Source organism: Metarhizium album (genome assembly GCF_000804445.1).
Source record: "Metarhizium album ARSEF 1941 chromosome Unknown scaffold_6, whole genome shotgun sequence".
Lineage (NCBI taxonomy): Eukaryota > Fungi > Ascomycota > Sordariomycetes > Hypocreales > Clavicipitaceae > Metarhizium > Metarhizium album.
Genome location: NW_024467580.1, coordinates 77,335 through 91,542, shown reverse-complemented (window position 1 = coordinate 91,542; position 14,208 = coordinate 77,335). Strand labels below are relative to the sequence as shown.

General features: G+C 57.1%; 4 protein-coding genes across 4 annotated transcripts; 1 reads left to right on the top strand and 3 right to left on the bottom strand.

Annotated features, from left to right (window-relative positions):
- Positions 1-2,509: 2,509 nt before the first annotated feature.
- Positions 2,510-3,168, bottom strand: MAM_03161 (extracellular serine-rich protein; the record flags this gene model as incomplete). Its single annotated transcript, XM_040821960.1, has 2 exons — positions 2,510-2,833; positions 2,908-3,168. The coding sequence occupies 2 exons, from the start codon at positions 3,166-3,168 to the stop codon at positions 2,510-2,512; spliced, it is 585 nt and encodes a 194-aa protein (XP_040679765.1).
- Positions 3,169-5,412: 2,244 nt separating this feature from the next.
- MAM_03160 (glycoside hydrolase family 79 protein) lies at positions 5,413-7,242 on the top strand (the record flags this gene model as incomplete). Its single annotated transcript, XM_040821959.1, has 4 exons — positions 5,413-5,572; positions 5,654-6,269; positions 6,328-6,616; positions 6,685-7,242. The coding sequence occupies 4 exons, from the start codon at positions 5,413-5,415 to the stop codon at positions 7,240-7,242; spliced, it is 1,623 nt and encodes a 540-aa protein (XP_040679764.1).
- Positions 7,243-7,557: 315 nt separating this feature from the next.
- MAM_03159 (2-methylcitrate dehydratase) lies at positions 7,558-9,719 on the bottom strand (the record flags this gene model as incomplete). Its single annotated transcript, XM_040821958.1, has 3 exons — positions 7,558-8,171; positions 8,311-9,088; positions 9,429-9,719. 3 exons carry the CDS (start codon positions 9,717-9,719, stop codon positions 7,558-7,560), a joined length of 1,683 nt encoding a protein of 560 aa, XP_040679763.1.
- An 856-nt stretch (positions 9,720-10,575) lies between these two features.
- Positions 10,576-12,878, bottom strand: MAM_03158 (uncharacterized protein; the record flags this gene model as incomplete). The annotated part of the gene is made up of 3 exons (XM_040821957.1): positions 10,576-11,261; positions 11,329-11,865; positions 11,996-12,878. The coding sequence occupies 3 exons, from the start codon at positions 12,876-12,878 to the stop codon at positions 10,576-10,578; spliced, it is 2,106 nt and encodes a 701-aa protein (XP_040679762.1).
- Between the last annotated feature and the right edge of the window lie 1,330 nt (positions 12,879-14,208).

Here is a 14,208-nt window from a genome sequence, read left to right as displayed (position 1 = left end):
TCGGCCTTATGTCCCCCCACCATTGAGATGACATGCCAGCGCGGCAAAAGGAAGCTACAGCAATTCCTCAAGAGGTACTTGCGGGTTGCCAAGTCGCACGTGAAGTTGTGCGAGATTGATCGCAAATGAAGCACGCCGTACGGAGCAACTGAGGGACAGAGAGGAGTGCCAAAGAGACAAGGAAGGATGAGAGAAAGGATGAGAGACAGGGGCGCTCTCGACCCGGGTCGGTGAAAGTTCTTGTCGTTGACAGACTGACTGGAGCGAATCTAGCCCATTGATAGAACTAGCTTCTCCGGGCCTCAGAGCCGCCCAAAGTTCAGACTAACACCATTTCCAGGCCCTAGTTGGCCCAATGCGAATCATAGACATTTGACCCGACCTTTCTAGCCCTTGATAGGGCGCCCGTTTGCGCAAAGGGCTGGGGAATGGCTGAGCCAGAGCTCGACAACCGTGGTCCATGTACGGACTCGGGGTACGCGCCATTGCCTGGCAGCAGTGAAGGCGCTTCTGGAATCTGGCCCGGGAGCACAATAGAACCACATCACGTCTGTTTCGGGGCCAGCAGGGCCAGGTCGCCCGGGTACAGAATCGACGTCGTTGCGGTCGATGTCAAAGGACGTCTCCACGCAGTCGAGATCGAACCAAGCAGGGGGTTCTGCAGCCCACGCTGCCGAGCCGGGGTGGCGAGCGTGTCTTGTGTGTGGCGGCCTCTCGGCTGCGGACGAGTGGGTCGAAAGCCAGGGATTTATCTTCCGACTTGCTCATCATGCTCGATGTTTCAATCGTTTAACTTGGCCGTGCAGTCGATAAGTGGATTGGCTGAATGCCGTGGGAAAATGACAAACTGGCAAGCTAGTCGGGTAACTTGTCGCTTGACCATCCGAACTTGGCACCAGCCCAGCAGCTCAGGTCCGTGACGGTCGTTCGGCTGCGTTCGCGTAGTTATATGGGCAAGGGAGGACGACCTGGTTTCGATGAGGCCCGAGGGCATATGTACTCAAGCCGTCAACGCCCAGACTGAGAGAACGGTGCCACGGGAATGCATACCTACCATGCATGGTACCTTGAAACTCGGCACTCGGGGCGGATTCCGGATTTCGGGGTGCTATAATACAATATAACTCTGGTGAAGCTCAGTCCGGGGCTTGCAGAGGTGAAGAAGACCATGCGTCAGCTGTCACATTCCAATGTGATGTGATTTTCAGCTGCCGCCTTGTGCCATGATGTTCAATCAGGCTGGCAACATTGAGTGAGCTTCACGAGACTCGGACAACTCCACGTGTGCCTACGACGTTTGGAGTACCTGCCCTTTTCCCCCCGACACACACGCGAACGCACAGTCGTACCTGCCGTCCGGATGGTCACTGATAGCCTACCAACTGCAAGAGCCGCCCCGGTCCTGCGCGCGCCATTTGAGGAAACCTGAAGGGGCGGTGTGCAGCCGCGTGCCACAGCTTTTCCGCCATCGCACGTGTACGGAAGCATCTCAAAGATGCCTTGTGTCCACCCTCCACAGTCCACCCATGGCGAAATCACAAATCCCCATGTTCTGGCAAAACAAAATATTTGTGTCTGCAGTCAACACGCCGAGCCAGGGTATTGCCTGATCCTCCAGTGGTCAGGATGCCCCTTCGCTCCAGCCCGCGCTGCAGCCGCTTCCTCGCATCGTGACGAGCATTGTGACGACGCGGCACGCCGTTCAGACCAGGGTCAGCGTCAAAGGAGACGCTGGTCGTAGCTACATCCAGTAGATATTAATTACTCCGTGTTGCGCAGAAGTCAGACTTGCCAGTTCCGAATTGATCATCTCGTCGTCCGTCTTCCCCGATGGCGGCTGCACCCATGGACCTACAAGTCACAACACCAACTGACCCGATCATTACATCGCATTCCGGTTGCTTCACCCACTGCTTCGACCATCCCTTTCTGTCTGATTTATGTTTCAGCGGCCAGGTTTGGCTTGCAGGCGGCCCTCCGCGGCGTTATCACTGATGGACATCGACATTGCACATTGCGATATGAAGTAGGCGCACCCACGTTTCATCACATCAGCACATCACCGCGTTGTAGCCAGTAAATACTGGTTGACGGCAAATGTCTTGCCTTTTTCGCAGGTGTCTTGTCCTCGCAATCCTCAATTGTGACATTCTTCTGTCTGATCGAGTCCGACACGTCCTGGTCGCTATTGGAAGACTCGACAGCCGTGCTAATTCTTCTCTGCCTCGTAGTAGGCATTTGACTGTCATTCTGTCTACTCAATTCCAGCAAAAACGTCGGCGTTGAGTACAGAGTATTCATCACAGGAGGCAGGCATATTTGAATGCAATTCCGAATTCAATAGCAAGCTCGGTTTATAAAAGCCAGCCTTGCCAAGGCAACAACAATGCAACATGCTTTCGAGTCAGACGCAGAATATTACATGGCCAGAAAGGACAGCTTTTCATTCTGCCCTCGCTTCAACGTTATGGAAGAGTACAATACCGATACCAGTCAAATTTGGTTTCATTTACAGCAGCAAGACGGCGAATCCGAGAGCAGCAGCGCTGATGCCTCTAAGAGAAGCTTGCATATGCGAAGCAGCTCCTGTTGTCTTCGACTGGGCACTGGAAGCTGTGCCTGAAGCTCCAGCACTCTCGACCATTTTGCCGCCAAACATGGTCGGAGGCGCCACGTTTGCGCCAGCGCTATTCGAGACGGACTTGTACGTGTCAAGCGAATTGGTGGATGATGGATTGACGACGTGGACCATGCCGTTCTGACAGTGTCTACCGACGGTGCAGTAGACGGCCATTGGATCCGTGTTGTTCACTGTGACCTGGAAAACCTGTTTCTGTAAAAAGAACACCAATGTCAGCGTACAGCCACGGACACACCTTTATTAGCCAGGAAAGAATCAAACCTTACGTTTGCTCCATCACCCGCGGTCTTGACCACCCCAGAAAAGAAACCTCCTTGGGGAGCTGGCGCGCATCCATTGGAAAAGTCACCCATAGCGACGCTATGCTGTTTGTAGAAGTGATACTCCAAGACGTCCCCCTGGGAAGCTGTCACTGAATCAGGTGTAAACGTCAACCCATCTTTGCCAACAGCAATCTTGATTGTCTTTGCACTGGCCTGGGCAGCGAGGGCGGAGAGGACGGCGCCTTTGGCGGTTGCGAAGAGCATATCGACAGTATATGTGTTTTATGAGGAGTGATGACGAAAGCGCAGCGGCGGCGGACGTTGTAGTAATTGGGAGATCAAAGATCAAGGACAAGATGCCGTTTCAATCCAATCGGCCAATGGTAAGAAATGGGATACAGATTAGTCGTGGAACAATTGGACGAGTAACTCGACCTCTTTATACTCAACGAGCGTCGGGGCTTCAAAACAATGAAGCGCCCAAGAACTGAAACTCCATTACGCATCATCCTTTCGGGTGTCACGCCCATCCGGCTGAGCACCATTCGTCGGCAAGCTTCTGGCTGGCTCACTGATGCCTACAGTTTGTCACGCCTGGGATTGTGCAGCACACATAAGGGATGCGACACACAACGTCTGGGTGGTCAACGACCCGGCGGTCTAAACTTCTGGCGGCGGCCAGAAACAGCCCTGTCCGACTTGAGGGAACCGTTGCTCTGGAGTCTGGACCATGCTCCGCGTCTTGTCTGCCCCCTGTGTCACAAGTTTCCATGAACAGTGTTGTTGGCGGAGTTCGACAAGAATAACGCCAGAAGCCAGCAAGTGTACCGACCTAAAAGTAGGACTTGTTGATCAAGTGTTGGGGGCAATCAAGCACGTATATGGGGTTTCTTGATGACAATCCATATGCTTTCACAGCGTAGTGCCTTGTGTTTCAAGCACGGGTATTTTTGAAACTGTCAACGCCACTGTACTGGAGGCTTGCGTTCGTCACAAGATTCCTGATACTACTTGACCACCTAGGTACGACTGCAACCTAGGTGGTTGCCGTGGTTGAGCTGTGGTCACGCGGGAGGTCTACGACTCTTTTCTTCTTTTCCTTCGACATCCACCCTTCAGACGCAATGGTGGCGTGTCTCATCCCATGACGTTGGGAGCAATGGTGCCGAAAGCCCCCTCCAGAGATGTGTCGCCCGTAGGAATCATCCCACGAGACTTGAAACGTGCTTGACACGTCTTTTCCGCTTCTACTAGCCTTGGACGTTTCCAGACAGGACTATTTGAGGGCGGCGTTTGGCCAGGGTAGCTGGCGTGCGGATTGAGGCCGCCCGCAGGGATCGCGAAACATCGGGACGAAGGGTGTGGTATATGGGTCCTGACGATACCGGCAGTTCACCAGCTAGTTTGTGGAACGAACAGGTCTTGAGACGACAGATTCACGAGCCCGAGAGATCGAGCGGCCCACGGCAAGTAATTGTCCGGCCCTTCCCTTCCCGTCCCTTCCCTTGACGTCAGACGCCACGTCGCGGCACGGCACGAACAGCGGCGGTCTTGGCGACGTGCTGGTCCTGGAGGAGCAACTTCCAAGCCGTACACTCCTGCCAGTGTCGGGGGCAAGTTCTGGTGTTTCTCTCGACGTGCGATGGCAATGGCGAGCTGCTCAGCCGGCGGAGCAGGGTCCGGCGAGATTGCGGCGCGGCTGACTTTTACTGTTGTATGTAAGTATCGATTGCGGTCGAAGGTGTTGCGGCGAATTGCGGAGTGCGTCCAAATCTTGCTCGGGGGGTGTTTTGCCCCGCCACTAACTAAATTTAGCTAGTTGATCTGCTGCCACTACGTAGTTGACTAAATATATAAATTTCGGAATAACGCTATACTGAGTGGGCTTCAACTACTTAGAATGCGATCTCTCATACCTTTTTTTTTTAAAAAAAAAATTCACTATACGTCTATGAGCTGTGAATTTTTCTGAGTAGACTTTAGGCACTGTGCGAGCTCCAATCGTCGTCTGTTGAAGCTGCGATGCTGGCTGCGATGATGGCTCTGAGAGCGGGGCAAGATCCACCCTGGGCCAAATCCGAACGCACTCCGAGCAATTCACAGCCAATTTGCCCGCAAGTACAAGTACTTCTTGGCCGGTACTCCATACTGCCCGATGTTCCACGTTGCGCCCGCAAATGAAAGCTGCATCGCGCAAACCGAACACACGACGACCTCTGCACCACAATGTAACCTGTGCCTGCAACCATGGCTCGATTCTTAGTCTCTGGTTTTCTGCGCCGGTGCGTCCTGCACACGGCGTGCGCCCACGACGCTCCCAGGCATCAAGCTCGGCGTGGTGGCGAAGGAATACAAGAACATCCGACATCTTGATTCTTGACGACGCACGGGGAGCCGCGTCGCAACAGACGCCCATCAGCTCAGACTCGAAGTGACTGAGCAGCCTTCTCAAGCACGCCTTGGGCACCGCTTCCATCGTCATCCGTCGAACGGCCATACCGCACCACGATGCGTCCGCGTCCGAGCGCCATCGTCGTCGCCCTCTCAGGCGCAGTCGCCGCCGCCGCAGAAACGTTCGACGTCCCGTCAAACCCGAGCGTCTCGGGCCAGCCTCTCGACGGCTTCGTCAGCTACTCTATCGAATTCTCGTCCTTTCCCGACTATGCCGGTCCGTCGTCCTCGTCGTGCCAAAGCCCCAAAGAGTCGCTGAACTGGACATGACTTACCAAGACGCCCGCGTCCCCCGCAGGCAACCTCTCCCATCCCAACACGTACTCGTACAACCTCATCAACAACATCCACGCCATGTCGGGGCACTACCCCGTCTTCCGCGTCGGCGGCAACACCCAAGACTTTGCCCTCTACAACGCCTCCCAGACCACGGCGCTCATTGGCGTCGTCGACCCCCGCAAGTCGCCCGACTACCCTACCACCATCACCATCGGCAAGTCCTACTTCGAGAGCTACGCCACGTGGCCGGGCGTCCGCTTCTCCCACGGCTTCAACATGGGCCTCGGCGGCAAGACCCCCCAGGGCCGCGAGACCCTCGTCCACACCGCGCCGCTGGCGTGCGAGGCCCTGCGCCGCGGCAACCTGTACGCGTGGGAGTACGGCAACGAGCCCGACCTGTTCACGACGGGGCCGTACGCGCCCCGGCCCGAGGGCTGGACCGAGACGGACATGGCAGCCGAGTGGCTCGCCGGGACAGACGTCATCAGGAGCCAGGTCAAGCGGCACTGCCCCGAGCTCAAGGTCGACCTGATGGCGCCGTCAAACGCCGGCGTCAGCAACGCCCTCACGGCAAGCAACATGTGGGCGTCAGGGCTCAACAGGCGCCGCGACATCGCCATCTTCTCCACGCACAAGTACGTCGCCTCCCCGAGCACCCCTCCTCGCCTCGCCTGACACCCCCCGGACGCACAGCTACATCGACGGCGCAAAAGTACCCGGGGTGACCCTCCAGGGCACGCTCATGAACCACACGCGCACCAGGCTCTCCGTCGACGCCCACGTCGCCGAGTACAAGACGGTCTTCGAGACCGCCCGGCCCGCGCCGCCCCTCGTCTTCGGCGAAGCCAACTCGCTCTACAACCAGGGCCGGCCGGGGCTCTCAAACACCTTTGGCGCCGCCCTCTGGGCCGTCGACTTCAACATGTACTCGGCCACGGTGGGATTCAAGCGCGTCCACATGCACCAGGGCACCAACTACCGCGTGCGTCGTCAGCCCTCCCCCCCTCTCCCAAAAAAAAGGCACAACCGTTCCTCACCACGTGCGTACAGTACCAGGCCTGGCAGCCCGTTGCCACCGACGCGACCGCCATCGGCACAAAGGCGCCCTACTATGCGTCCATGGCGGCCGCCCACATGACCCGGCGCGTCGGCCGCTCGCCCGTGTCCATATCGTCCATCCGGCTGTCGTCCGACGCCGAGTCCGCCTACGCCGCGCACTACGCACCCCGCGCCGGCGACCAGTCCCGGCCCCGGCTCGCCCGGCTCATGGTCATCAACATGCACGGCTACAATACCACGCTTGACGGGGCCGGTCTGGAGCCGCTGCCCGACCCGCCGCAGAGGACCGTCCGGACCTACAAGTTCCGCGTGGAGGGCGTGGCGGACGGCGCCACCGCCCGCGTCCACAGGCTGGCGGCGAATGGTAGCGACGCCATCACGGGCATCACGTACGATGGCTGGAGTTACAACCACGACTTGGACGAGGGTCGCGCCGTGCGGCTGGCCAACGTCACTGTCGGTGAGGAGATTCCCGTCACGCGCGGAGAGGTCGCCGTCCGCGTGGCCGACTCGTCGGCTGTCATTTTGAGTTTCGGGCACCCTTGTTGACCTTGCCGCTCCTTGCGACTGCGCGGCTCGGGCGCTCATGGCTTTTGGTTGGGCAGAACTTGCGTGGCCTCACGTCACTAGCTGACTAGTTGTACGAGAGTTTTGAATCTAGTCAGTAGCCGTTTATGCGCATGCACTTGTCCTTGTACGCACGTGACGAAACAAGTGGAAGCGTATGCCAGTAATGGGTCACGGTGTCATGCACTCCCTGATTCTAACTGAAAAAGAAAAAGGAAAAGAAAAATTAAATCAATACCTTCTACAAATTTTTTCCCCCTCTTACATCACAACGCCTGGTACGAGCGCAAGCCCCGTTTACAAAAACTTGCTCTCCTTGACAGTGTACAGGTCTACGTACTCATCGACAGGCATGTTGTCGAGCTTGCTGCTGTTCTGGCTGAGCTCGACAAGCTCCTTGACACGGCTCTCGGGCAGGTGAGGGCCGAGGTGGCGCTTGAACTTGGCCAGGATGACGGGCTTGGCCTCGTCACGGCGGAGACGGTGGCCGAGAGGAGCGTCAACAGCAACCTCGTTGAGGACGGTGCCGTCGTTGAGCTCGACGGTGAGGGCGTTGGAGATGGTTCGGAGGGAAGGGTCGTGGTAGTCCTGCGTGTACTGCGGGTCTTCGACGCACTTGATCTTCTTGCGGAGGGACTCGACGAGCTCAGATGTGGCTGCCTCGCCGCCGTCGGTGTAGTCGGTGGCTTCGAGGCGGCCGAAAACAAGCATGACGGAACACATGTATTGGATGCAGTGGTCACGGTCGGCGAAGTTGTCCATTGGCTTGAACTGCTTGTCGATGATGCGGATGCACGCTTCGTGGGTGCGGCAGGTAACAGCCTTGATGTCAGCGGCCGACTTGCCCATGGCCTTGAGCTGGTGGAAGATCTTCTCCGAGGCTTCAACGGCGGTCTGAGAGTGGAATTCGGCTGGAGGGGGTTAGTCTTTTCATGCCTGTCCACGCAATACTATTATTGCCGGCGCAGTCCCGCGAGGCAGATGGCGCAAAAAGGGCGGCGGCGGCGGTGGGGAGGGGAGCTCCCGGGGGACCTGAAAAATGTCACATACCAGGATAGGAGACCTTGAACAAGACATTCTCCATGACGTAGCTGCCGTAGGGACGCTGGAACTCAAACTTTTTGCCCTTGAAGAGGACATCGTAGAACCCCCAGGTAGGAGCGGACAGAACGGTAGGAACACCCTGCTCGCCCTTCATGACCTTGAGAGCCAGGTTGACGGCCCGCTGGCAAGCATCACCGGCAGCCCAAGACTTTCGGGACATGGTGTTGGGGGAGTGGCGGTAGGTTCGCAGGGACTGGCCGTCAACCCAGGCCTGGGTAACAGCGTCGGCAATCTGCCTCTCGTTGAGGCCGAGCATCTTGGAGACGACGGCGGCGGAAGCGACCTTGACGAGCACGACGTGGTCAAGGCCGACCTTGTTGAAAGAGTTGAGCAGAGCCAGGCAGCCCTGAATCTCGTGGGCCTTGATCATTGCCTCGAGGACGTCCTTGACGGTGTAGGTCTTGCCGCCGGCCAAGTTACCGCCGGCCTTGTTGGTGCGGTTGATCCAGTCGGCGACGGCCAAGATGGCGCCCAAGTTGTCCGAGGGGTGGCCCCATTCAGCAGCCAGCCAGCAGTCGTTGAAGTCGAGCCATCGGATCATGGCACCAATGTTGAAGGCGCCGTTGACGGGATCCAGGACGAAGGGAGTTCCGGGAACCTTGGTGCCGTTGGGAACGATGGTGCCAGGAACAATGGGGCCGAGAAGCTTGGTGCACTCCTTGAATCTCAGACCCTCGAGACCACAGCCGAGGGTATCGAGGAGGATCCATCGAGCAGTGTCGAACTGGGAAGGGGCGCGTCAGTGTCTGCCAGGGGAAAAAGCGAAGGGTAAATCATGGTAGTGGTGAAGATGATGACGATGATGATGAAGTAATTGACATGCTTGGTCTCCAGCGATCATGATGCTGTTTCAATTCCCGCAGTCCCGTCGTCATCGTAGCCGTCGGCTGCTTCTTTTTTTTTTTTTTCCCCTTCGGTGACCCGGCGGGGTAGCTCCTTCCGTCCCGAGGAGGAGCCCACCGCAGGGCGAGGGGGAGCAAGGAACCATGCAGACAGGCCTTGGAAGCAAGGACCGAGGCTGACCAAGGGGAGCAACGGGCCAAAAAAAAAATGAAGCAACTCACGGCCAGGTCAGAGTCAATGGGCTTGTTGGCGACATAGTCGGCAATGTCCTTGATCTCAGGGTCGTACTCGCGCGGCTGGGAAGCCATGACGGGCGCGGCAGAACGGCTCGTTGCCGAGGTGGAAAAGTTGGCGTGCAGTCGCAGCAACGTCGACGATGGAGTCGCAGAGACGCGAGCGGCAGCGCCGACGGAGGCCGAGCGGCCCACGGAGACGCAGGCGGGCGAGGACGAGAGACGCGAGACGCGAAGCTGCTTGGATGCCGTCCGCAGGCCACGGTTGACGGCAGACATTGTTGGATGGAGTCGGGCAAGTGATGGCGAGGAAGAAGGGCGGAGAGGCGTTGGTGGTCAATTGAACCGGACGAGAAGATGGGCTGGGGCGGATCGGCCCTTGGCCATGGTTTTCAGGTTCAGATGTCGAGATTGATTTTTGTCGTTGCTGCTTTGCCGGCGCATGCCGCGGTCAGTGGTCACGGACGAGCTGGCATCCTCGGTTAGTTGACTTTGGTAGGCCGAGGGGGCACGCAATTGGACGCGCACTGTGCACTGTGGGTCGACGACATGCCTACTTTAGTGGAGATTGGCGACCGGAGAGACCACTCAGCGAACAAGTCGACGCTTTAGTCGTTTTGGGTACGAGAGACTTTGGACATGTCACGACCAGAACTTGGAGTTTCTCGGGCCAAGCACTGTCTTGCTGCATCGACATGCACGGACGCTCGTGAACAATGCTTCATCATATGCAGTGTGCCTGTCCGTCTATTGGGCGTCTCCGTGACTGGGTCCTCGAGCAGCGCATTGCCCAGTTCAAGCGTCGGGACAAATCTTAAGCAGGGAACGCAAACGTTTCAGTTTGACCTCGCGGCAGGCAGGGCAAAAGCAGACTTGCGTCAACCTCACGACAACAAACCACACACTGTCACGCGTCACGAAGCGATATGCCCATGGCGGTCAAGAAGGACTTGTCGGCGGCCTCGGCGGCGACAACTCGTCACAACAATAGTCACCTGGACTGCTGCAGCGAAAAATCACCAGCCTTGTATTGATAAACTTCAACGTGAATACGAAAGCTGGCATCGTCAACCAATATTGGTCGCCGACAAGCCTACTAGCAACCGGGGCTTGCAGCTTGGCCATGTCACCTTTCTCAAGCTACCTCCAGCCAATCCTGAGGGCTAATATCGCCAGTCCAAACCTCTGGCTTGTCTTTGTACTGGACGACTTGGTTGACCGACTGGAACTTGTTCATTTGCACCTTCTTGGGGACATCTGCGCAGGTCGCCAGGAATGTCATGCCTAAAAAAGAGGCGCAGTCAGCACAACCGGGACCACCTTGCAAATCGATGCAGTACCGCCGGGGAGGAGGGTGAATACCTTCAAAGTTCCATTCGTCAGCCTTCAAGACAATGGCGTCGGCAACGTCATCATAAATGGTGACATTGGTCAGGTCTTGAATCTTCAGCGAGTCCTTGCCAAACATCTCTTTCAAGCCGATTACATCGTCCTTGGAGAAGCCACTGTCCAGGTTACTGCCGAGAGGAATCCGTTTGCTGGCCCCGAGAGTAAAGGAGATGCTGTCGTAGGTCCCGGCACCGGTAACATCTTGAAGCTTGAAGTGATACTTGAGGTCTTTGATGGCGCTGCAGGGAGGGGTGAATGTCCAATCCTTGGGGCTGATGCTTAATCTTCCCACGGTCTTTTTGTGATATTCGCCCAGGAGGTCTCCGAGAGCCGACTCACGACCGGGATGCTTGTACGGTGCGTTGATGCCAATGTATTTGTTGTTTTGGGCCTTGAAGGCGGGATCGGAGCACTGGGCTCGGATCTTGATGTCTGCGTTGAAGAGTGCGAGTTAGTTTCATACAGGCGAGCGTTTTGTTAGGCCCGAGTGGTGACCGACCTTTGACTACGAACTCATCATTCTTCAAGGGGCCCCATGACTCGGAGAGAATCCCCTGGGCGTTGATGGTCAGCGTGTCTATGCCGGTAATGTCTATTTCGTCGGATCCAAAGCCAGCCTTCATGTCGACCGTGATGTCTGTGTTTTGGGCGCCAGCGTCTGGGGCGTGGGCAAAGTAGAAGTCGGCCTTGCCGGCCTTCCCTTCGAGGGTGCCGCCGACCGCATCCCAGGTTCCGTCCATGAAGCCGTCGGACAGGACGATGCTCAGCTGTATGTTCTTGATTTTGCGGCACAGCAGCGGCACGTTGCTGGTCTCTTTGATTCGGGCCTCGAGCTTGTTGCACGCATCTTTCTGCTGCTGCTGGTCTTGTCTCTTGTTCTTGGGGCCTTTGGAGAAGTATTGGATGAATGGATCCAGGGCAAGGGCGCACTGGACAGCAGTGGCAAGCCCGGATGCCAACGCTATCTGTACCTCTGGCGGGATCTGCACCAGAGACCAGTCGATCTGCGACAGTGCCGAGGCGTCGAGCCGCGGAGCTGCGTCAAGAGGGTCAGCGATGAGCGGCGAGGCACGACCAGAATGCTAGATGAGGATGGGAGATGCCAGATGGACATGGGCATGGGCATGGGCATGGAGACGGAGACGGAGACGGCGATGACGACGTACGCTGTGCATGTTGGAGGAGCGGGAAGTTGCGGTCAGGCTCTCTTTCGACATCCCAGTCAAGTAGGCGTCGCAACGTCTGCCGGCTCCGCAGGTCGGGAACCAACTCGCTGCTCGTGACTCGCGCCATGAGCTCCCTCGCCAGCTGAACCCGCGTTTGCCCCTGGGGCGGGGGGCTGTGAGAGCCGACTCTGGGAGCTCCCTGGGTCGCGCCGTACGCCTCCCACTCCCTGTTATAGTCGGGGTTCGGCATCCAGGTCAACTCGATCGAGGAGAGCCAGTCTGGATAGGACGGGTCATCATCCGTCAAGGCGGCGTACCGGTCTCCGAACGAGGCGCGGGACAGCTCCGTAAATCGCACCACCTGGGACCAGACGATGCCCCCGAGAGCCTCGACAGCTATGTACTGCCCTCCGAGACCACCACCGCCCAAGGTGCCCTCGGGATAGAGCAGCACGTTTGGCGCCGTGGCAACCTCGTAGATCCAGACACGCTGCACTCGTCTCGGTGCTTCCCTCCGCGGATCGAGCCAAAGCCAGGCCTCCCGTTGCAACCTACGACTGTGGTATCGCATGCCAGTGAATACCAAGTCCTCGGCATCTTCGCGGTCAATCTCGTCGTCGGACTGATCAGGTCTGATGTTTCGAAGCCGTTGCCACTCCGCCGTGATGGCGTCCTCCCCTGGCGCAGGCAGCCGACTCCAGCTGATTCCGCCTTGCCCTCGGAAATCCCTCGGCGAGCCCATGCCATCCAGCTCCGGCATCACGACGTAAACAGTGCCGTGCGCCGCCATGGAGATGGGAGGCGTGGGCACTGCCTCCACGGCTGCGTGCCACGCAAGACTGGCGACGAGCCAAAGGGCCGTCGAGGCCCGAGGCAGCATCATGTTGATTATAGCGAGTTGGTCGACTTGGCGAGGACGTCTTATGGCCAGGCGCCCGAGCTGGGAAAACTCCGAGATGCCTCGACTGACTGACGGAGCACCAAAAGCAGCTCGGGCCGTTGGAGCGGCATATTTATAACTCGGCTGTCCGTGGTGTAGTCGTACTTTATCAGCTGCGATACATCAGTCTCTGACTCACATGGCGTGTGACCGGACGATTTCTCAGCAATTATCGCATCGATTAAAATACTACGCGTGAAAAGGGGTTCTGGCCATCGTATAGCATGGAGTTAATCCTCAGGGGTACTCGACTATATCGTGTGTTATAGACCTGTGCTGCCGCGCTAGCGTATTGCCTATGGCTTGCTACCTGATGAGCAGGAGGGGGTAGAGTCTAATCCTTCAGCTGCCTCGTCATCTCAGCTGCAGCCGCTGTCCAGAGCTGGCTCTCGCCCAGACGATGCCCTTCTCTGACCAGCTGCAACGGACCAGTTGACCACGTATGTCATGATTCTATGGCGTTGTCCACCGCGCGGAACAAAGTCGGGTGGTTGATATAGATTTGTGCGGACCTCCTATCCGATGCAAGCATAACAAGCAAGCATGCCTTGGCTACAAAAGAAGCAGACTATCCAAACCAACTCGTCCAAGTTGCCAACTGACTGGTTCTGTAATGCAAGTTGTTAATGCCGCAAAGGGCGGAACTCGCTGGTGTGGATCCCCATGGGCCGCTCGGCTGTCGGCTAACGGCCTGGTTGGTCAGTCATGTCGCTGCCCACTCGGAAGTAGGTGAACGGTTATTGAGGACGGTTCCACGTTTCTCACAAGTTCCTCTTCCTCCGCCACAAAGTACTAGTCAGGGTTGGCACAATATAGTCGATGGAGAAATCAGTAGAATTAATTACCAGGAAGCAATACGCTGCGATGCTATGATAGAGTATGTCGTCAATGTGTCGTGTGCTGATGGCTGCCATCGCCAAGTGGAAGCAGCCAAGGAGGGCAGTGAAGAAAAAAAAGAAAAAGAAAAAGAAAATGCTCTTGTAATGCAATGTGGACATCCCAGTCGGACTGATTTTCTTCACAGTCGACAGACATTGCCCTCTGCAGGATTACAACCAGTGTTCAGCTCCGTCCTCTTCGACTCTCGATGCAGAAACCAAGACTTGTCGCTCGTTTTTGTCCAAAGATGGCACGTGATGTAGTTGTGCCGGGTGATACTTTGCTCCGTCCCCAGAACAACTCGGATGGATGGTGTTGAATTTTCCCATCTCTGCCACTGGGGAAAACGTAGACGCCTGCGAGTACTAACCCAAGCACTTAGTGCTACTTGACA